A 23998-nucleotide genomic window follows, 5' to 3' on the forward strand; every position below is an offset into this window, starting at 1 on the left:
TTTTCTCACTTTGAAATTTTGACAATGACACTTATTGCCTTGTCATCAGAGATTCAGTTACCGTTAACGCGACTTCATGTCTCAATTGAATGCAGAGGGATTGTATCCTTAAACCTCGTTCTCGGGACAATGTGACCACCGCCTTCATTCTGAGTGCAGATAATTCTAACCCTACTGCAGTATTTATGGTTGCAATAGCTGTAGATGGTGTAGTGACAGGTGTACTGCTGCTGCTACTGTTTACTACTACTACTACAACTACCACTACTAGCACTGCTCCTGCTGCTCATAGTTGCGCAATTGTGAGTTGCACAACAATTGCAGGTTATCGCGCTACTATGCTACTTATGCTACTATTGCGTGATCCATACCCTGAAACTGAAATCAAGCAGTCGAAGTACGCAAGGCTCATTATGATAGCCCGCGTAAGATCGTTCAGTGGGAGCGCAAGAATGTACAAATGCAGACCTAAAGCGTCCGAATGTCAAGGGTATGGACGTAATAAGCACTGTATTCTCCGGACTATAATTCGAGGAGTACGCTAGTTATAAAGTTGAAATTCGTGGGCTGCTGATTATCCATGATTAGGTTTCTTAAGAGTGGAGGTGCACTTAAAGATAACGAGGCAAGAATGCACTTGTGTACTTTTACCGAGCTAATTAACATGGCAAAATTAGCACGGCCGTGGTCGTCACCACGCACGAGTGATATTTCGAGCCCATTCTGGCAGCTCAGGACATTATTAGGGTGTATGAAATATACACCGTGAGATATGAAAAGCCGTGACATCATGCAAGAAAGCGCTGCACCTTCAGGGCATCGTTGAAGCTCAGTGTTGTCGACCGCGCCCATGAACTAAAAGTTATGAAGGCGATGAAGACAACCACAGGCCGTTCGTTGAACCCGACATGCTTGATTTGTTTTGTTCTGGCCGCCCCGACGTGAGTGACTTGGACAGCTTTCAGTATTTACTGTTATATACGGACTAACAAGGGCCCTAGGTGTTTACTGATTCACAACAAAAGTTTTACAAGGATTCAGAAAGGTGTCATTTAATGGCATGAGTTGAACGAATAATTTAATGTTCTTATCGAAACAACAACAAAAGAAAAAGAATGTCCAAGAAAACATTAGCTCTACAAATGAACATATTCTGACATACTAGGGTCTCATGCAACGAGCTAGCGTGCAATAAGGAAATGTGAATTTAGCGATAGTAACGACGAGTGCTACACGCACGTAATGGCACATAGCACAAAGTTAAAGTAAAAAACACATACAACAAGAAATGGTACACTGAAAAGGCCGGGCACACAAATGCGCATATGTGTTTCTGGTCTTTTTCGGTGCCCCGTGTTTATTACGGCGTTAACAATTATGCGTTGAAGCCACCTCGGCCATTTTTCAATTTTACCTACGTATAGCCGCATTCAGCACCAATACTTATGCAACAAAGTAATATATTTGCGATTTCGCAGATTTACGTTGTTTAGTACGATACATCAAACAATTTGCTCGACCATTTTGGAGTATTTATCTGAGGCACAGAAGTATTATTGCTTTGCTCGTATATCATTTTTTAATCTTTCACGAGATATTTGGTTTTGTCCTTAGGAATAAATAAAACCTGTTTTTTCTTATGGCCATACAAAAGCCCTCAGAATTTTCACTTCTCTGCAGGGGCGCAAGAGATATTTCGGGGTTATCGCGTTGGCAGTTAACGCATACACCGATTGATGCTTCCAGGAAGTACTGGTGCCACTCCAACACCAAGCGCTCCCATCTGTAAAAGCCGCATCGATGGCATTAAAAAAAAGACACTGAGGGATGGTGTAGAATTGACCCGAAATCGCTATCTGTGACTCGGACAAGGTATTTTCGCATACGCTTGGCCAAAATTTGAGTGCTCCAGTAGACGGCCACAGCATGTTGCAGGTTACTACAACTGCTCATTGTGATTCAGGGCAGGTATGCCGCGCGTAAGCCGCACACACCCACACAAAAAAAATCAATCAGTCTATATAACCTCCTCGTATTCGCTTTACGACCACAATTTATTTATTTATTTATTTATTTATTTATTTATTTATTTATTTATTTATTTATTTATTTATTTATTTATTACATAGTGCCAGCTGGATGTCAGGCTTTAAGCAGGCTTTATGTTTTGTTATGTGCATAACATAACATATTGACATTCGTCAGTAAGACATCCAATCTCTCAGCTGCACAAAACGCGGCCCTGTTTCTCCGCAAATGAAATACATGTCCGATATTTGCGACAAGCGCGCTGTCGCGGAACACAGCGTCCATGAAATTTGATGCACCTGAGCGGTCATGCCCCTCTCCGAAGCTCCTCTCCTTCAAGAAACCATTTGCGTCTCGAGCGTGCGTGATACGCTATTCAGCGGTCTCGTGTTTACGGGAGCGACACGCAAGGTCAAGGTGGGAAGCGAGCGACTCTGCAACACGAATGCGTGCTGTCTTTTATGTGTGTAGATACATGCTGCACATCTGTGTTTTTGCATGATGTTTGCTGCGATGTTGCAACAGCGAGGTTGGCGGTGTAACAGAAATTTATGCGCGGAGATTCGTGCGCAAGCGCTAATGCCGAGCCGGGAAGTGCTCGTAGAGTGTCGATCCATAATGCGTTGTCATGGCTTGTGGGTTATTCTGGAGTGTGATGTATCTACGCTGCGCCCGGAAACGCTGGTCTGTAACGCGTGGTCGGATAACTGTGAGTAGAATACAAATGGTGGCGTCGCCTGTCTGTGAGAGTTCCGGAAAGCTCACACACACGCGCGCGGTCTTCGCGCTCGTATACATGCGAAAGTTCTCAAGATGGATTCAGGGCTGGTAAATTACGCACGCGGAACTGAATAACATTGAGGCTCTCTCTCTCTCTCTCTCTCAATATATATATATATATATATATATATATATATATTACTGTCTATATATACTCTAGTACTGTCTATCCACTCAGAGGACGATCATCTAGTTTCGTCAATGTGTTGTACAAAGATTGTCTTTCTGCTTGCAATCGAAGACAGTGGCACAATAAGTGGCCAATGTTCTCCTCGAATCCGCAACATCACATGCAGGGCTACCAGCCATTCCATTAATGCTGAGTAAGGTTTCGTGGAGGCAACTCCCAGCCACAACCGACACAGAAAAGACGCTTCGCGTCGGTGCAGTCTGGCCTGAGGTCTGCGTTGCATGGAAGGGAAACATTGAGGGTAATGTACGCAGTAGTATACGGAGCACTGCAACGATTGAATTATATAGTAACATATTCATGGATTGTAGCGCAATGTGACACAGATAGAGACTAGAAGCAGACAGGACGTCCTGTCTGCTTCTAGTAGAACCCCAGTGAGCGTCTAGAAGCAGACAGAGACTAGAAGCAGACAGGACGTCTGGTCTGCTTCTAATCTCTGTCTGTGTATCCAAGAATATGTTACCATACCAACTCGCCCAACTTTCTATCCTTTTCAGTTATACAGGCTGTTGACGTGAACACTTTCAAAAATTCTTAAAGGTTGCCTGTGACAGATAGCTGAATTATAGTTCATGAGGTGGTCTACTCGAAGCGGCGGACACTACTTGCGAAAAAATTTAAACTACATAATCTAGTAATTGACAAAAATAACAAATTAACTTTCTAACTAATTACCTTATGGCTCGTGTGGCAATATACAAATTCTATCCGTGCATTTTGTAAGGCAGACCCACTTGAAATGGATTCTCATGTTAACACAGATTTCGAGACAATAATTCCAGAACTTTGCGGAGAACTGCATTCGCCTTCCAGTTACTCTTGTGCTTGAATATATAAAACGACGTTCTTTTAAGAAAGTGTTTCTCTTGTAGGTATAACGCTTTTTCGTTCTTTCTCTTTATATGTATTTTGATCCACTGAAAAATAAATTCGTGGATCGGTGCTGACGTTACGGTGGCAGCGGTCGTCATCAGAGCAACAGAATGGACGGATGGACAAGGTAAACCCAATTTCGAGCACTTAACTGTTATCACGATGCTCCCAGCTGACGGGCTAATTCTAATCCTGCCTTGGACCAGTGGGATGGAGTACTATCTAGCTCAAGCTTGCAAGGCCAGCTACAGCTAGTGGAGCCATGGTGGCTGCTGTTGAAAATTTTCTGGTATAAGGAGTGTACCCGCCGGTAAGTGAAGAAGTTACTCCAGCTTGAAGAAGTTACTCCAGTGAAGAAGTTACAGCTAGTGGAGCCGTGGTGGCTGCTGTTGAAATTTTTCTGGTATAAGGAGTGTACCCGCCGGTAAGTGAAGAAGTTACTCCAGCTTGAAGAAGTTACTCCAGTGAAGAAGTTACCAGCTGACGGGCTAATTCTAATCCTACCTTGGACCAGTGGGATGGAGTACTATCTAGCTCAAGCTTGCAAGGCCAGCTACAGCTAGTGGAGCCGTGGTGGCTGCTGTTGAAAATTTTCTGGTATAAGGAGTGTACCCGCCGGTAAGTGAAGAAGTTACTCTAGCTTGAAGAAGTTACTCCAGTGAAGAAGTTACAGCTAGTGGAGCCGTGGTGGCTGCTGTTGAAATTTTTCTGGTATAAGGAGTGTACCCGCCGGTAAGTGAAGAAGTTACTCCAGCTTGAAGAAGTTACAGCTAGTGGAGCCGTGGTGGCTGCTGTTGAAATTTTTCTGGTATAAGGAGTGTACCCGCCGGTAAGTGAAGAAGTTACTCCAGCTTGAAGAAGTTACTCCAGTGAAGAAGTTACAGCTAGTGGAGCCGTGGTGGCTGCTGTTGAAATTTTTCTGGTATAAGGAGTGTACCCGCCGGTAAGTGAAGAAGTTACTCCAGCTTGAAGAAGTTACTCCAGTGAAGAAGTTACCAGCTGACGGGCTAATTCTAATCCTACCTTGGACCAGTGGGATGGAGTACTATCTAGCTCAAGCTTGCAAGGCCAGCTACAGCTAGTGGAGCCGTGGTGGCTGCTGTTGAAATTTTTCTGGTATAAGGAGTGTACTCGCCGGTAAGTGAAGAAGTTGCTCCAGCTTTCCCAACCTGATGCTTTGCTCCTTAAGGCCTTAATAAAGTGATATTACATGTTCGAAGTGCTGTTAGTACGGCTACTGCTACAAGAATATTCCACGTACTATGTTAGGCAAAATGAGACGGCTCATCACAGTCAGTTTGACCAAGTTTATATTCAATGGCAAGATGAAAAAAAAGATACAGCTGGGCAGTGCGATGGCGGCTTATTCAGAGAAGCAGCTTTGCCGACCACAGCCTGAGCAGAGCTCTTTTACAGGACACCAGCTACGAGAATCTCTTGAAGGTGTCTTCACAAAATGTATGCACGTGAAGTTAAAAGGGACAAAAAGCGAGTATTTGATTTGGTTCACTTACTGATTTCCGATGGAGCTCTAGGGAGTCCTGAAAACAGAGACACATTGTTTTTATGTGGATTTACCACATCGCAACAAAGCCACAATTTACCGACGGGCGCAATTCAATAAACTGAAATTATAGTGCGTGGAATCACCATGGCGCCTTCTTTTTTTGGCATGGAAACATTGCTTATTAACAGGATGGCTGGTCAGCAACTTGGCCACAATGATGAAAATGTTTTCATAATGTGTTGCATTCAGTTCGAGATCTCGAATCTAACAATGACTTCGCAACCTATTGCAACGTAAATTCGAGCCAATTAGGTGCCGCAGGGTTCTCTGCGGCTAAGAGTGGCAAAATCCTATAGATCTCTCGAGTCAATTTGCGTGCAGTCTAAGCACAGACGTACACTTTTTTGGCTTTTATGGAAGATATACACAGCGATGTTCAAAACGGAGCGTTTATGAAACTTGGACTTTTGTAATTGCCCTGGACATTTGTAATTATCCAACGTACCTATCACGGTGCTCTCCGTTTCTACAAAAATGTATAGCTTTTATTATATGAATATATTATGTTCTGAATAGTGCATCACCCAGCTACTTCTGATGCAATGTGTTTTCTTACGAAAGCTTACCTGAAAAGAACACTCCATTGGTTTCTGAAAAAAGAAGCATAAGAACGGGTGTGAGATCAAATACGGGAATAAGAACTAAGGGGGCGGGACGGTGGTGCGGGGGCATTTATTAGGTTTTAAATCGAACAATAAAGCGTAGTGATAGGTTTCCCAGTACTTCATGAAATTCGAAACTAGATTTTCCTCGCACATGTTTAGTTCAGAAGCTGTAAATAAGTATACGGATAAATGGAGCGATCTAGTCGAAGCCGCAAGGTTGATAATTGTATAACTGTTCTATTACCAGGCCCTGAACAGCACCTGAGCTGACCAATAAGCGTGCACCTAGTGGTCAGCGGTTGCGGCATGAGTCCTTGCGCCCCACGCGCAAGGTTGTAGTCCGAGATTTTTCAGCGCGGCTTGGGCAGCCGCGGGCGCAGGCTTATCTCGGAGGTAATGCTGAAGAGTTGCGCGTACTAGGCCATGTGGCATATCCGGCGTGCTGTAATGACATTATTTTTTCCAGTTCGGTATTCGATAAGGACTATTTTCGCCGAGCTTTTTGTTATGCTTCCACTCGTGTTCCAAACCTACAGCTTTGTCGCAGGTTATTCTATATGTACACTATCTTAAACAACGCTTTACACGCGGCGAAAAATTTGGATGTTGCTGGCCTTTAAGCACTCGACTTTGTTAGTCAACGTTTCTTGCCACGAAAATGTTGAATAACTGTAGGTCTTATTCCTTAAATTGGCGGCACTGCTCCGCACGTTTTAACACATGCACTGCTCTGTTACTGTGTGCTCTGTTTAACACATACAGTGCACAGCTGGTTGCAGCACCTATTGGGACCTGTTGTCGAAAGAAAAAGAAAGATTCAGGCATTCAGTATTTTCTTCTCTCGCCAATAATTCTGCACAAATTGCCAGTTTCAAGGTCGCCCTACCTGTTCGTCAACTCTTGTGGCGTCTACATTTCTGGTATGCAGTGGTGTATGTGTCCTAGTAATCGAAAGTTGAATTTTTTTGGCTGGAAGAAGTAGAAACGTTCGGCCGCAGGGCCACAATTATTTTTATTAGAACTACGTTAATGTTCTGCAGAGCAACCTGTCTGTGTCGGTGGTCGAGTTGCAAATCGGCCGTCACCCTCGTGGTTTTTCACTCTGTGTCAATTTAATGGCATTCGTTTAGGCTCAGCAGCTACCAGTGTACATAACTAGCAAACATTTCAGGAAGCTCACTTCAAACTACAAAAAAGAAACGGATCATGCAAAGCCTACCGGGAGTTGGGTCACCAAAAATTGCCTTTCATTAATATATGTCCAACAATGCATGAACTGGGGTCACTTACACTTGCACAGCCCACACAATGTGCATTATAGTATAAGCAACACGCATCACATTGTATAAAAAGTTCACGAGCATTTCAGACACACTGTGCAACACAATGAATATATTACGTATACGTAAGAAATACTCCATGCGGTGCATAGAGCATCGACCTAGTAGCTCTCCGCCATTGTTTGCACTTCTATAGCTCCTTTAGTTGCTTCTATGTGGGTTTGAAGGATGTTAAAATATTGAAATAATTAACAGTATATTATTAGATTGAAGTAAGTTGTGGCAATTCCGTTGTCTCCATCTGTTCGATAGTGTCCTGCTCTTGCAGGTCACCTCCCTATGACAATAGCTTTGTTCGAATAGCTGTTCGGGATAGCTACGAAAAAAACCGTGAAATCATTTCAGAAGAGCGTGCGGTACAAAACTGATTTCTTGCACCTTACCTACAGCATTCAGCTGCTGACCAGTGCAAGCTGTGATGAAGAGAAGACTGATGATAGGCGATGCACCTGCCGGCTGCTTACGACCACCCATTGCAATTGGAAACCTTTGAAAACAAACAGAAGAAAACTGATGAAGGCAGCATGTAGCTTAGTCGTGAAGCAAGTGGGTTGGCGTCGTCACGTTCCCCGATGATATTGATTGTAGAGTTTTATACGAACTTTACTAAACTTGGCACAGGTGTGCTCCATGTCATTAAGCACCGTAGGAGCGATGTGAGTACACGAACATCGGATCGACATTTGTTGCCTCGCTAGTGTACTACGGATTCTTTTCGCTGAGTTTCTAGATGTTGCGGACTAAGGGCACATAGAATAAACGTTTTCACTTAATGTCGCTCTGCTGCTGCATCACTGACTTTGTAAGTTTAGCTCCTGCTGCCGAGTTTACTTCTCGCATTCCTGTGGTAGCTGCACGACTTTGTGGTGATGCGGCTTGTAGCGCGTTATAGTTTTCTTTGTTTGGTAGTTGCGTGGTAGTTGAAAGTGCTAGCGACTGATATTTTGCGAGCAGTTCAGGCACCCGATTTTCAAACGAAAAAATGCTACAACGAAATTTTTTGGGGGGGAACTAGCAAAAACTTGCAGCACTGCCACTACGGTGAGCTTCCAAACTTGTGTGGCGTACGTATTGACAATGTTTGTTTACAAGGCTCAACGTAAAACTGCAAAGCAGTGGACTAGATTATTATGGCGGTTTCGCTGGCATAATCGCAATTCGCAAAAACTATAGTTTCATCGCTCCCATGAGCCGAGGGGACAAGTTTGTGTATTCACTACAGTTACTCAATGAGAAGACAGCCACCTGACGTCTACGAAGGAATTATTTGCAGGGTGACGCTGTACGCCATATGTGCCGAAACTTGCGAATAGTGACCTCTGGCCGACCACTTCAATATCAAGAATCTATTGAAAGCATGATTTTCGCCTTGAATGTCTTCTAGTGCACATTCACAATTTCGAGGAAAACCTGTCGACTGAATTTTACGCTTGTTGTGGAGGGTCGAAACAGTGGCATCCTCCTTTATAAGCTATACAGATTACCTTGTTGCGTGACATGTTTTACCAATGCAAACAGCACAGGCACATACATGTTATATGTGGAGCATATCGCTTCAAAAAATAACCGCATTGTTGTGTTCGAAAGCCTATTCCACCATATAATGTCTCCATGTTCGAGAGACTGGTCCGTATTGGCCCACAAACGCATCTCACCTGCAATGCGCAACAGTACTTGAAGGGGTATGAGTCTTCGGATAGAAGATGAAGACACGCCGGAATTTGGGGAAGTAAGAAAAGGAGGATGAAGTTGGAAATAATGTAGACGAGATAGACGCCAGTTCCACAGCAAAGATTTAAGTCTATTGCGTTGTTTTACTTAGGAACGCTACATTATTTTGGCGCAGCCGACATTGACTCCAACATGCGGGTGACATTTTGCCTTGAGGTGACCTATGCAGAGACACTTTTTCGAGATACCAAGCTCAAGGTGAACCAGTGGAACCACCTCATGAACTCAACTCGGCAAAACTCGTAAACCTGGTTTTGGAGAAGGCTCTTCAGATACAGCAAGAATAGATTGAGCAACAGAATTTACTGGTGACATCCCTTATAAGCTCTCTAAATGCTGAGAAGCCGGTCACTAAATTTGTGGTACCCGAAGCGTTTGAAGGCATGTCTTCAAGTCCAGAAAGGTGGTTACCATTTGGATATAAGCATAAGCATAAAGCACCCTGGGAACAGGCGTCGGCGGTACTTCATACTGACTTCAATAAAGATTAGCGACCTTCCTACAATTTTAGTTCCTTGACTTCTTCGGATTCTTCTTTGTTGTATATAAGCATAAGCTTAGAGCACCGTAGAAACCAGCGTTGGTGGCACTTGATACCGACCTTCAATAATAATCAGTTCAGTGCCTTCTCACAATTTTTTCTCATTGTTTCCTTCCGGTTGCTGTTTGTTGCATTGTACCATGAGTCTAGACAAAGCATATGCATCAGTCAGAATGGGCCCAGGTCGCTGGGAGACGGTGAAGTCAAACTTCTGGAAGTAGTTTCGCCCATCTGGCGATACATCCTTTAGGTTGGGTCATATTCAAGAGGTGAGCGAGGGCCTGGAAATCGGTGAACAAAGTGAACATCATACCTGCTAGGTAAGTACGGAAGTACTTTTCAGTAGTGATGTAGTCAACGTAAGACGGCTGGAGTGTGTAGCTGTAGTAACCTACTACGGGTCGCTTTCCATGACCGGATGCTTCTGGAGATTTCTTATGCAAGACTGCACCTGTCGCATTGTGTGAGGTGTCGGTATTGAGTTCAAAGGGTAAATTAATATCTGGTGCGCGTAGGATAGGGTGAGCAGAGATTCTATGCACTATATCACGGTAGACTCTCTCACATTCGTCATCCCACTCAAATTGAACTTCTTTCTGCGTTAGGCGCGTGAGACATCCAGTTATGACGGCAAAGTATTTTATGAAAGGTCTGAAATGTCCTCCTAATCTCAAAAACACACGCGATGGGTGGACATATATGGTTCTACCAGGTGGGAGATCCTTTCAATAGACTCTTGTTTCGTGCTTTTTGTAGTACCATCAATTACTCTTTCAAAAAAAAACAAGTTCTTTTTTTAAAGAATTAACTTTTCTTAAGATTAACCCTGAGGTGTGCCAAGCTCAAGACATTTAATACCTTAGACAGGTGTTCTTCATGCACAGCTTCTGCATTAGAGAAGACAATATAGTATGTGTACACGTTACAGAAGACACTAGGAGAGGCTTCCGGACTTCGTTCATGATATTCCGGAACAATGCTGGCGACTTCTTCCAGCCGAAAGGAAGCGGGTTATACTCGTACAGTACTAAGAAAAAACAACCAGAAACAGACGCACACAGGGAACAAACAAGAAGACAGGAATCTGCACTTTTACTTGTACAGATCGAAGGGTGCGATAAAACCAGCGCACATTTTTGTTTCTTCGGTTAGCGGGATCTCCCAGAAACTTTGCACTATTCAATATGTGAAAAATGTCGAAAACCATCTGTCTCATCTATAATCGTGTCTGTCTTCGGCATTGAGAATGGTATAAGTTCTATCTGACGACAGAGGACACTAGACTGTGCAGAGTCAGAAAGTTCCATCTTCCTTCAGTGTAATTGTTATGGGAAAGGCAAAAGGTGATACCGCAGGTCGGATTATTTCGGCGTGTAGCATCTCCTGCAATTTCTTTTCCTCCATAGCTTTCGCTCTGTGGATATGTTATACGGCAACTTGCTGATGACGGTCTTGTCATCCGCAAGTCGTCGTATAACATGCCTTGGCTCGCAAACGCCTTTCACCTGAAATACGCAGCAATACGGATAAGCATTTAGCGCTAAAGCAATACAGTTAGGAAAGTACCAGCTCCGCGTGTGCGCTAAATACACACCAAGGCCAGTATTCACAAAACTTTCTTACGCTAGAAGCGTTCATGCGAGCCAGTAGTGGTTTCTTATATATTATTAGCGAAGGCGATCAGCCAATGAAAAACAGCATTTAGGAAAGAAAATCTTTGTGAATTCGGCACCAGGGCCCGTATTCACGAAACGTTCTTACGCTAAAGACGTTCGTGCAAGCCAATAGTGATGTAAGAAAAATTATTAGCGAAGGCGATCAGCTAATTAAGAACGGTACTTATGGACAAAAACTTTTGTGAATTTGGCCGAGTGTGTCTAGGGTTCACCCGAAACGAAAGGCTGGGTTCTGGTGAAATGGTAGAGTAGTGCTCATAGTCACATTATTTAACCAACCTAATGTGGCTCGTTTGCTCAAGAAAATCCATTAACCGCTCTCTGGCATTTTGTCTTGTTTTTTTTTTCGCTTTGTAGTATAGCGTACGCCAAACACCAACCTCTAGTTATTTACCATTGCCGATAACGCATCGTGTTTTTTAAGGCCTATCAGTCAAATATCATCCCCTATTCTTTCCTCAGACAGTTTCAGGACTGTATTCTTCAAATTTTGACACAATTCTAGAGCGAAGCTTTCTTGGTCTCTTCTCCCCGCTCTTGCAGTAACTGACTTCAGATTTCTTTCCAAGTATCCAAGTTGGTTCACTGATATATTCCCTGGGTATATACAGGGGTGTATGCCGTCGGTATATATCTAGGGTATGTGTAACTGGCCACGTTTCACGGTGTAAACGAAGATTTTTTTACAATCATCCACGATAGGTGTCTGTCACTGTATAGGTGTCCTAACAGACAAGCAGAACAAAAGGGGAAAAAAGCACAAAAGGTGAGAAGTTTTGAAGCCTCCACAGAAAATTGAAGGCGTCGCCCATAATGAAGTTTTGAAAAAGGTTGGCAACAGAAGCAGTCGAATGTGTCGAAAGTGATATGTGACCAGATCATGCACTGTGCTAGGTGTGTTCAACTAGGTAAATAGAATTGAAGAAAGAGAAGGTAAGACACTTCAATAAACATTTCAAACAACTTCCATTGTCAACCCCATATATTCATGGGATCCACTGATACTTTGCACCTCTTTCTTAGTCCCTTACTCTAAACATCACCGCCTCATCGTCGCCTGGCGTGCCCTACGTCCCTAATACTTGTGACACTAGTTTGCCAAAACGAAAACAAGCAGATCAGTTGTACGTACTATGAAAAGCCTACCTTGGTAGGTTAGGTGATACGGCGCTGTGCTACTGAGTCTGAAGTCTCGGGTTGCTTCCCGGCTGCGGTGGCAGCATTTCGATGGAAGTGCAAAACGCTCGTCTACAAAGATTAAGGCTCACGTTCACCGACCTGAAATGTAAATTATTCCGGAGTTCCACACTACGGCATGTCTCATACTGGTTTTGGCGCGTAATACTTTTTAACTTATTTATTCTGTATTACTTCTCAAAAACAGTGCGCAACAGTTGGAGCATCTTGTGCAGCGGCAGATAGTTAATTTGCCTAATTTGTTTTCTTCCTACTCAGAGGGTTTGCATAACTAAAATTCGGTTCACAGAGATATGTTCTCTCCACAGTGGATCTATGACAGGATGACAGTCATTCGAGAGAGACAGGAACAGAGGTAAAACTTTTACTGAGTCCGGATGGGATTAGGGAAAAGGGGGCACTCGAGCAAAATTGCGGGAAGACGTGGTGTCAAACTGTCTAGTGAGGCCCAATGTTAGATCTATGTGCTTAAACGTTGCTTTTCCTCTTTCTTTTACCCAAATTCCCAAATGTTACAACTGCCCTTATGGACTCTTAGCAGATATCAGAAACTGTAAGCGTTTCAAGGATGAAAGGTGCGGTTTTAAAACCAGCGAGCACAAAAATACGCAACCTTTCTAGATATGCAGTTTCGTTTTTTGCGTGTTTCTGCATTTAGCATCATATTTAATGCATCTTTGCAAGATTATGGTGTTTCATTTTTTTCGTAAGTCATCTAGATTTTCTTTCCCTTATATATTTTACCACAACCACCATTGTAACGTGTCCTGCACTTTGAGGATGAAACAAATGAAATGAAATGAACCATTAAAATGGAAGGCGCACATATGATCTGTCGTCGTAAAAACACAACGTGCTTTCCGCGTACAAGAGCCTCTTTCCTCTTTTTCAGCAACAGAAGTAATATAAACACCGCCAGAGAATAGAATGGCACAGTTAGTCTCATTGTCGTGTGTACACTTAAGTGTGAACTAAGTGCAGGTCTGCGTTGCAAGTGACACGAGGAAAACCAAATGCGGCCAAAGCGCTACGTCAATAATCGCCTATGAGCCAAGCTTCGTGCGAAGTCGAGAAAGAAATGAGCTGAGAAAATGGTGGTGTCCCAACACGCACACGACACGCGCTGTCGGCTGTGGTGCACGCCATGCTGCCGCATGGGGGCAGGCGGAGAAATTAATGTGACCACAAACATGAACTTGGAAAAATGCGTGTCAGCCAGCCGGAGACTCCAAGGGAATAGACGCAAGGGTGCAGACCTCTGAATTTGCTTTGAAGTTTGTCAGCGTCGCGTCATGAATGGTATCGCTAGAAGGCGCGACGCCAGCCAGAATACTACCTTTTTCATGAAACGAAACGTTTTGACCTCCAGGAGGCAACGGGCATGCACATGTATAGACAGCTGTAGCGTGTCACAACCGGACTTTGGACGCGTCACTGAAATGGAGGCAAGTATCCCAGAATAGGAATGACCACTTGCTCAGAAAAGGCATGGTCACATGAATCAAGGCGCATGATCACATGGTCAGCATGTTACTGCAGCTAACGTTTTGGCAAGGGGACTTGACTTCGTCAAGGAGAATGCAAGTTCCTGTGTTGAAACTTTTGCTCAAACGACAAACCTTGTTCTAACACTGTTGACCACTTTGTGTCTCCACCTTCCCATGATTCTCTGTCTTAAATGTTCATATTTAAAGAGAGCGTCTCGAGACGGAGTATGGCACCCAGTTAAACTACTTAGAATCGGGTTTCAGAAAGGCAGCTGCAGACAACAAACGCGGTGTTGCTTCGCATCAAAAGTTCAGTACGGCAGAGCGTGCTCTGTGAACCACTCAAGCTCACCACCACGCACCTTATCAGCAAACCCGCTGCGAGCAGTTATCGATGGCGCCGGGTTGGGGTTCACTAATCACAATGGAAAATTACAACGCAGTGTACGCACAGGAAGTATAGCTCTGTGTTCGCTAAAAACAATCAGTTAATGAGAACGTCACTGTAATTTAGAACATGTACGCAACAGAAAGTGCAGTATTCTAGAGGCTAAGCAATTCGTCGCTTACCATCACATTGGAGATAAGGGGAAAGAAAATGGAGAACAACTACCGAAATTGTGGAACTAGAATCACGACTTGCCTAAATAGCTTGTTGTGTTCCTTGCGTTTTAGCTGCCTGTGGTGGTTGCAGTGCACTTCTTGGGTGCGATTCCCATAAGTCTTTTACATAAGTGCTCTTTGCGATTGCGAGTGACCTTTGCTATTTATGCGTAAGACATCCTTGCGTAAGACAGTTCCTCCTTTTTTTTGCATATGGACACTTGTACAATGGGCCAATGCGCGAACGGTGTATCAAGTTACTTGCTTCCAACGGTCCGAAGAATTTTATTCAGGTTCGTGTTCGATGAAGGCTGACCAACCAAGGGCAACATTTTCTAAAGGTTATTTTAATTTTACATTCCATCTGCGTTCGCAATTGGCTAGCAAGAAGCCACGCTCATCTTGTGGCGACTGCTGGCCCTTTCGCGAGACGTATAATAAGAGATGGGTGAATCCGAAGAAAAAGAAATTTAAACATTTCAAAACATAGAATCATGACGCGTTTTCAAGCTGGTTCACAGGTGCTACGCAAATGCCGATTTAGAGTAAAAGCGAAGAGATTACTTCGCTTTGCATGAACGTGTAGCAGATTGGACAGGTGGAAGTCAGACTCTGGTGTTCGAGCCTGCTGCTACTAGCACCTTCTCTAACCTTTAAACAGGTGCGTAATACACATGGTCGAAGCCAATAAAGGTAGGCCGGTAGCAAGAGAAAGTTCTAGTCAATGCTGATGCTGGACATATTATTAGCGACGGTAACCAGCCAATGAAAATTACATCCCTTTGTGCATTCGGCCCCTGTACTGCATTAGGTTGACATTTCTGTCGTAATTCCGACACACAAATGCACTTATCCTGCCCGAAGTGCACAGAGTTGACGCAGGAGAAAACAGTCGAGGCATGGACATCGCAGCCAAGCGTCAAAGCAAAGGGGCTTCACCACCCACGTACTGTTGGGCGCCGCACGGCGGTGAACACCGTGTCAAGGGTACTTTGCACCATATATACAAAGTGGCGCCTGTTGTGGTAAGCTTAACGTAAGGAAAGCACGTAGGAGGACAGATAAAACGAAGCCATGATGCCGTGGCGTCATTTTATCTGTCATCATACGTGACCCATTTCTGCTACACCTCACAAAAGCCAGTGCTAATGCTCTTCGGAAAGATGTGCACAAATAGGCACTGAATTTTGTTTATCTTAAGGCCTGGGACAGTTAGCACAGCGTCACTCCACCAAAGAACGGTGAACAAGAGTAACGCTGTCATCCAGAAATACAATGTTTCTTTTCAGCACCGCTTCTTGAGACAAGTTCTTTGTTGGTATCTGTCTTGTTCAATGTTTTTTGCTTCAAATTAATGGTTTTGTGTCTATTTTCTTTCTTTCGCTACTCGGCTCATGGACGACCCCACTCACAACCAGTAAAGGCTTCGCATCCTAATGCTGTTCTCTACACGCGAGCCTCCTCTTCAGCAGGACGTGGAAAAAAATTCGATGATGAGTATCAACTATCTACAAACGCTTTCCGTTATAAAATGCTACGGCTTCATTCAGACCGCAATTAAGCATGCAAACAACGTTCGCTACACGGGTGTTTGAGTGTTCTGCTTCCCATTGCATTGCTCATTCAAATGAGCATTAAACACATAACCAATGAGTCGCCCCGGTTGGCGGAATCAGGAAAAGTAGAGCACCAAAAGCAATTGAGGGTATGGTCATGCGACTGACACCATGACCAGGCGCGCAAGCCCAGGGACTAGGGCGTCGGGCTGCTGAGCTTGAGGTCGTGGGTTCGATCCCGGCAGCTGTGGCCGCATTTCGATGGGAACGATATGCAAAAGCACTCGCGTACCCTGCATCGGGTGCACGTTATTGAACCCCAGGTAGACAAAAATAATCCTCAACCCCCCTCTCATCCCCGCCCCGGCATGCCTCGTAATCAGATCCCGGTTTTGACGCGAAAAACCTAAGAATGACATCTATAAATTAATCAACATCATGTCTATCGGCGCCATTATTTTAATGCCATATTTAACATGTGTGCGCTGGTCCCTCCTATGCACAATATTACGGGCTTCACATAATTGCTCTCGTTGTCTACTGGCCTAATTACGGAATTAAATATGCTAAATGTTTGTGATTCCAGTTTAGATGAAACTAGATGCAACTCGTTTCTGCGAACAGCTGCTCTCAGGTGCATTGCAGTGTCCGCCTCTTCTCTAGCATCTTAGAATAGTGTTGTAAGTGTGCCACATGTATTAGGTAATCCTGTTTTAATAACTTTTCAGGGATCCGGGACAGAAGTATGTGCCAAAAAATTTTCTCGTTCATTCCTATTACAAGACGAGTACCATATGACACCCCTCCCAGTAGGTTGGGAAATAATCCTTGCCAGATATTTGCGTTTTTATGGCAAAAAACACATATATGCTCCACCAACGAAACTAAATTAACCTTAACTAAGAAGTATTTCATAGTTTTCCGTTATAAGGATGTCCTGCTTGCTCAATGCTGTGATTTTCGGCATTACATTGGAGAACTCATCAACACTACATAGAAACGGAAAGGTACAAGGTACAAGGTACAAGACACAAGACGTCGTCTCTTTCTCACCTGTTAAGGGATGCCTGTTTGTGGATCTTATTTAGCAACCGTGGCAAATGTCCATATCAGGCCGGTAGGAGTTCGAAGGAGAACGTCGACGTGAGTAACCAGGTCGGTGATGGGGGGCTGCAGCACACACCTCACTCCCACCACGAGCACTTATGGCGCCGCGGTGCACTTATGCAAATGTTAAGGCAGCGTCGTCCGGTGATGCTGAGTCGACGTAGCCGCCGGTATTTCCCGCACTATCCACGGCAGCCTGATCGTGTGTCCACCTTGTCAAAGAAAGGAATGGGTTTCGACGTTGTTCTTCTCGAATCTGGCTTTTCCGGGTCACGGGGTTGGGGTCGAATCAAATAAGGCGATCCGATGCCGTTTTCGCGCGCAGTACGCTGCGTGGTATGCGGAACGGAGGTGGATACTCTTACAAGGAACGGAAGAGGAGGCAGCAATATGCGCGAGCGTCTACTGCACTTCTGCCCGATGCTTCGAGCGACGCCTCTCTGCTGGTTCTGGTTTTGGCTGGGTAAGGGCAGGAGAAGCGTCGGAGGGGCGCGTTTACAAGAAGACGCGTCGGCGATGCCCGCAGGCCTGGCTTTGAATGGCGCGCTGCGCGCCGCGATACGCGAAGACGACGGCTTCGGAAGGTGCGGGGAAGAGCGAGGGAGGTCGGTGTAACGGAGAAGTACCGCCGTGAGAGAGGAGGAAGAGATCGGTGGCGAGGAAGGTGAGGGAAGGGGACAAGGCCACTCCGACCTCCTCTTCTTCTTCCTCCTTGTTTCAGCGGCCGACGTTAGACTCGTTATGCGCGCGACTCGTTCTTGTCTCTGCGATGCTTTCCTCTTGCAAGCTGTTTGTTTTGCATTTCTAACTTCTCAGCTTGCACCTCCGAGAAGTGGCGACGAAGAGGCTGGTGCTTAGATGTAGCGGCGGGCGTTCTTTTTTTGCAGTTTTTCGGGGGTTCGCTTCGGATGTTTTTCCCCCCGCGCACGGTGATCTGTCCGCGAAGGGCGCACTGCCGCTCGACGTTACGTAAAATGTGCGTGGTACGTTCACAGCCTGTGACGTCGCGAGGGAATTGAGCATCCGGACAATAGCAGGCTGGAGAAAGTTTGATGCCTTGTGGTGCAGGAAAGCCGCCAAAGAAGAGGGCCAATTTCTCCTTTAGTGATGTCACATTGCGTTAGATGCGCAAAAACGTACAAGAAGTATAGGAAAACATTACTATTGATCAATGCAGGCATGCTAAACTGTGCTAGTTTTAATAAATAACGCAAATTTTACATAAACGAACGTCGCCACTTCATGATAATATTTCCTTGCTATTAACACGAGGCAATTTTATAGAGTATTTAAACTGTCTAGAAAAGAAAGCGCCAATTCAGACCGTTTCTTCAATATATATGTATATATTGACACATGTACTTGTCTTTATCGGGCGACACGTTTTGCCGCCTAACAAATGTTATCGCACAGCGCGGGACGCGCATGCATGTATCCGAAGTTTCTGGAAAGTTATCGATGCTTCTATCCGCTGTCTGTTGTCGCCGAACCTTGTGTTATCTGATTTCATCGCTTGACACGAATGGTATAGATCTTTGTAGAAGGCATGCGGGTCCCAAGGTTTAGTCTGGAACATTCTATGACTGCTCTATAAAAGCCGACGCGCTTGACCCGCTGATCAGATTTTCGACGATCGCCGACCGTGTTCGCCGCTATCGTTGTGCTATAAGTGTAGCCTCTTTTGTGGGCACAGGTTCGCCCAATAAAAGTTAGTTTTGTGTTCCACAGTACTGCTACTGTGTTCTTTGACGTCACGACCCCGTGACAATATATATATATATGAGAGTGAAAGTGTGGGTCTAAGGAGAAGCAGCAATAGAAGTAATTAACAAAAAAGAACAGCTTACTTATTGCGACCACTGTGGAGAAGAACGTGCATCTCTCTTTCTTTTCTTTGCAGAAATGGTCGCGCTATATTTAGTTCATTTTATTTAGTTATTTGTGCAGTTGGCACGACCAGGCTTTTCAAACAGTTACTGATTCTACAACCGGCATTAGTAGTATTTTGCGGAGGATAATTTCATTAAAGAGATCATGAGTTTTTCTTACTCGTCCGAAGTCAAATCTCTTATCCTAGTTTCTGCAAGTCATGTAATTGTATTTGTGCTATAGATATATACTGACTGGTTTATTATTTATTTGAGATAATATCCCCCTTAATAGCTGCATATACAATAGCAGCGGTTCTTTAATATATTCCTTTGTTGCCTCACCGCCAACAGTCTAATGCACTGCAAGAAACATTGACCTTTGTCAGGACGCATACGGCGCTCGCCTATTTGGCGCGCCTCGCTGACATGGTGCAAACATGCACGAAAAAACAGAAATTTAAAATGAAGTTTAGCAGTCTACATAATACCGCGAGCGCCGACCTTGCTCCACAAGGTAAACACGATCAGTGTCAAGGGAAAGGAAACACAGCACTGGCTGGCAGATGATTGCGCTAAGACATTAGAATTTCTTAGGCATAGCTTGCAGCCAGCTTACGCGGGAAATGGCAACCTTTAGGTCGTTGGGAGTGTATATCGTAGTTCAATGAATCAGAGCAAGTTCATGATCGCGATGCGTTTAATATTTCTCACCCCACGCAATTCTCACGCAGTTCTTTGTTTCAAGCCATGTATGTCTATTGTACATGTATGTATGTAAGGCCTTATACGGACGCCTAGTATCGTGCTACTTACTGTATACTGCGACTTACCCTCGGCGCGACTTTGTTTGCTTTAGAAGAATACCAAGTTTTAGAACTGTCGTACTATAGGTTTTTTCTGTACCCGGAATCCTACCCTCCATTTTCGTTATTTTGTTAGTATGCACCTAATTTGAGTTCACTATTTACAAAAACGCAGTTGTACTTGTAACATACGTCCTCAGACGAAACAAAAACAGGACTCTCAATTCTCACTTTAGGCACATTCCCCCTTACGTCATCATCATTTTCTCTTCCCTTTTCCAGCATAGCGTCATGTCTCCTCAGGCGCCCGTTACTCTAAGAGGCTATACATCGGATATCAAGGGTCTCGGAGCCACTCTATGAGCATTAACCCCACGCCGAGGTCGAGGAGCGTTTGGGGTAAAGAGAACGGCGGAGCACAGACAGACTTGGTGGCAGAGATTTACGTGGGACGGTACTCAACATTTCTCGGGGTGGGGGAAGGGTACTTGAGATCCCAGGCGCACAATAAGGATACGATAAGGCCAACGCGAGTCTTCCGAACGTCTTCTGAGCGCTGAAAGAGTCTCGGCATGCCCTTGCGACGACCACGGTAACGCGCGCCTTCATCAGTGCAGTTTCGACAAAGACTCCCACGCTGGGCTCGCGACGTAAGCGCGATCCGCAGTGTGACCTGGCAATTCTGCTTTTCTTCATAGCGGTTGGGAGAGGGGACGTGCTCTCAGTTTCCGGTTTCGTTCGTGGTTGTAAGCACGGCTAGTGCCATCATCTGTGCTTCGCGTTACACACATCCGAAACAACCCTATAGAATTGTCCCCCCATCGCCCATTGTTCCAGCAGGGCAATGACCCGGCGACACCCGGTATTTCTTGCGTGCGTGTCCACCCTAGTAGTGTTCGACCTAGTGATCGTTGCCGAGTTTGTTCGACGATGTTCCATTGCGTCTTATTCTCCTGAATTTCTTTAGTGTCACTCTCTTCTCTCAGCGCCTGTCAGACCATTGTAGAACTCTATGGCACGCGACCTTATTGCCTTCTTCCAATTGTTTCTTTTTTTTAAAGTCCTCCTTGCCTCAGACGCTGTTTCCGCATTATATATGCGAGGCATAGGCTGAGAGCAATCATGTTTATTTTTGGTAGGCCAAGGCGCCCCAGGGGAGCCACCGGCATGTGGCGCATATGGTGCGGGAAGTGGGCGAACGGGCCACGTTGATAGCTCGTGAAAAACCGTGTGAACGAGGCTGCACTTGTTGGCTTTCGGGTCTCTGCTGCTTACAAGCACCGCCTGTACAGGGGCTCGTCCATCTGGACTCGTTTAGCTTTATTTACGTTAAACATTCTGCCGCTTATTTAATTTTGCGACTTTCTAGGCGTATGCTAACTATGACTGGGAACGCGGAGCTACCACCACCCGTCAACGATTGAAAAATACCGCCGTCGAACGCTCGCTTTCAATGGTCATGGCAACGCGTTTTCTTAAATGGCTTCTTCGCGCCAGTTCGCGGATTTTAATAGTCCTCGTAAGCGAGCGTGTCACTGTGGCATAAAGGCTCGACCCTACACGGAGTACTGGATGGGCGTCTGGCTAGGGGTACACGTCAGCTCACAGATTTTGAGTCCATACGCTTGTGACGAAGGGAAGCGCGACCAGGATACGGCGCACGAAGCGGGCGCTTCATCATGCGTAGCACGCTGCTTGTAGGTTGCTCTCGGCGGAACCATTTTGGTTTGAAGAATTCTAATTGCGAGTTTGATTATGCGATTTTTCTGGCATTTCATTCGTCAAGACGAAGGATACTGCATTTTTCTCTAATTGAGAAACACAAAAACTTTGTACGTACATGCTCTCAAAGCCAAAATCAACTTAAATCAGCAGGCGTGCCTTAAGTTTATATGCCCACAACGTTATGTAAGCGTGCAGCTTGCCACTTGCAGCACGCACGCTCGTATCTGACATGGGCAGATATATAGCGAACCTAACGTCTAACGTAGCGAGGCGCGTGCGATTGGTCCTACTTCAAGAGGCTTCCACTTTTCACCGTATCATTGTAGTTTACTGGCGCTCTAAGTTGTTGAATAAACGAGTAACCTTGGTGAACCGAGGTGAAAATTTCTGGAAGAGGCGTGAAATATGCCATCGATCAGAGAAGAACACGCGGGATGTGGGCGAAAGGGAAGGTAGGAAAATTATATATATATATATATATATATATATATATATATATATATATATATATATATATATATATATATCATAGCGATCTGCTTTCTCCCTTTCTCGCTCTTCAGTCTTGCAAGTTGCAAGCGACCACCGCTCTTCTTTTTTTTTTTTTTAGTACAAAGCGTTATAAAAGAAGTGCCGGCTAATTTAAGAACTTATCTGGGATTACACCTTTTTTTTCTGCCTCCATAGCTGCGCAGAAAAGGTCATTGAACCCACCACAGTGGATATGTAGCCTTCTGCAGCCTAGCAGAAGGTTACAGCTGCAGCTTCTGTGCAGCTTCGCGGCGGAGTGGAATTGCAAAACCGCTCTAGTGTGCCGTGTTCCGGGCGCACTTAAACAAACCCAATCTCGTCACAATAATTCTGAGGTCGTCGCGCGCGTATTAACATACAAGCAGCTTTTACAAGTGTCGTGTGTGGTCGGTCTTAGTCTGGCCTTCTCTATATAGCGCTTCATTGAAAGCTCAGTATGTCGTGTCAATGAGCTCGTTTACAGCATTGTCAATTGCTTCGCTGGAGTCACTCGTTTAGCGTTCCTGATGCAAAAAATTAAATAAAATGCTGCAGCTTTAGGTGCCCGAACCATTATCTGATTATGAAGCACCCTGTAAAAGGACCGGAGGTGGGTGTACACAGAAATAACTTTGACCACCTCGGGTTCTTTCCCGTGCGCCTAGTACAATGTACACGAGCGTTCTTGAATCTCGCCCCCATTAAAAAGCGGCCAGCGCAGCTGCGTTTAATCTCATCAGCTCTAGCTAAGCAGCGAAACGCCGCACTGCGCTGCAGCGGCGAGTGATTATCCTGATAATTGCCGCATGTTGTGACATCGCTCTTGTTCCGCGATTTTCGTATTCGAAAGCGGGCAATGGAGCATTTTTTTTTTTGTCTCGTGAATTTTTGACGTGACACGTCTTTCAGTTCGCTCACCTAAGGTCGCTTGCAAAAACCTTATTGAACCGAAACGCGTAACACTGTTACCGCTTATATGTCTGAAAGCGCAAGACCCGCGTGCCTTACGTTAGGATCGATGTGCAGAGGAAAAAAAAGCCATTGTTTAATCACACAGGAGTCGCGTGCACAGATGGCGCCGGAGTCGCGCCATGCATGGTGCAACTAGAGCTAAATTTAGCCTCTCACTCTACGTTGAGAGATGCATAATAACTCGGCAGTACGTTTCTCGATCCAAGCGGGGGTGGTAACGTTTGTGACAGCCGACTCTGCTAATTGATCAAATGCATACCTGCGCATATCAGAACTTGGGGCTTGCATGTATGCAATTTCCACAAGAAACTTTCCGCTTGCTCTCTTATGCCGTACCCGCGTTCGGCACGTAGTGTCCGGATATAAGGTGAAGAGACTCGGGCTTCGAGGCATACGGATGCCAATTCACCCACCACCGCCTTTTACCACGGCGGGCCCACAACGAATTGAGAGCGAGCACGAATGAAAGATTAGAGCGTCGCTGGCTGTATCATAGGTTAAGCATGTAAGCTTTGTAATGCATTAATAAATGTCCCTTGCGCTTGTGTATGTGTAATTTTTGTACCCTAGAGCCCGTACACGCTCCGCACCCCACACAAGACTTTTCACGTACCCCCACTGCGGCTGCGTCTCCAATACAGCATACCCCATATTTTTTTATTGCTTTACGTAGTTTTCAATAGCATGCACATTTGCACATATATGTTCATGAAGGCTGGAGTTGTGCGGATTAAAGTAAAAGGTGGGGAAGTTCGTAAGAATTCGTAATGGTAACAGCGCCAGAAACACGGTGGAAGGGATGAAAGAAGCACAGGACCCATGTTTATTTCACT

General features: G+C 45.0%; 1 protein-coding gene across 2 annotated transcripts in view; it reads right to left on the bottom strand.

Moving 5' to 3' along the window:
* Positions 1–17852, bottom strand: part of LOC126523330 (uncharacterized) — a 93687-nt gene extending 75835 nt beyond the window's left edge. For both annotated transcript variants that reach the window (XM_072288842.1, XM_055066891.2), the window contains exons 1-4: positions 17231–17852; positions 7770–7873; positions 6008–6031; positions 5389–5415 (exon numbers count right to left, since the gene is read on the bottom strand). In XM_072288842.1, coding sequence (XP_072144943.1) covers positions 5389–5415; positions 6008–6031; positions 7770–7860 — 142 coding nt within the window. In that variant the 5' untranslated portion in view covers positions 7861–7873; positions 17231–17852. The remainder of the gene's footprint in view (positions 1–5388; positions 5416–6007; positions 6032–7769; positions 7874–17230) is intronic.
* Positions 17853–23998: the final 6146 nt, after the last annotated feature.

This window comes from Dermacentor andersoni, chromosome 6, assembly GCF_023375885.2.
Source record: "Dermacentor andersoni chromosome 6, qqDerAnde1_hic_scaffold, whole genome shotgun sequence".
Taxonomy (NCBI): Eukaryota; Metazoa; Arthropoda; class Arachnida; order Ixodida; family Ixodidae; genus Dermacentor; species Dermacentor andersoni.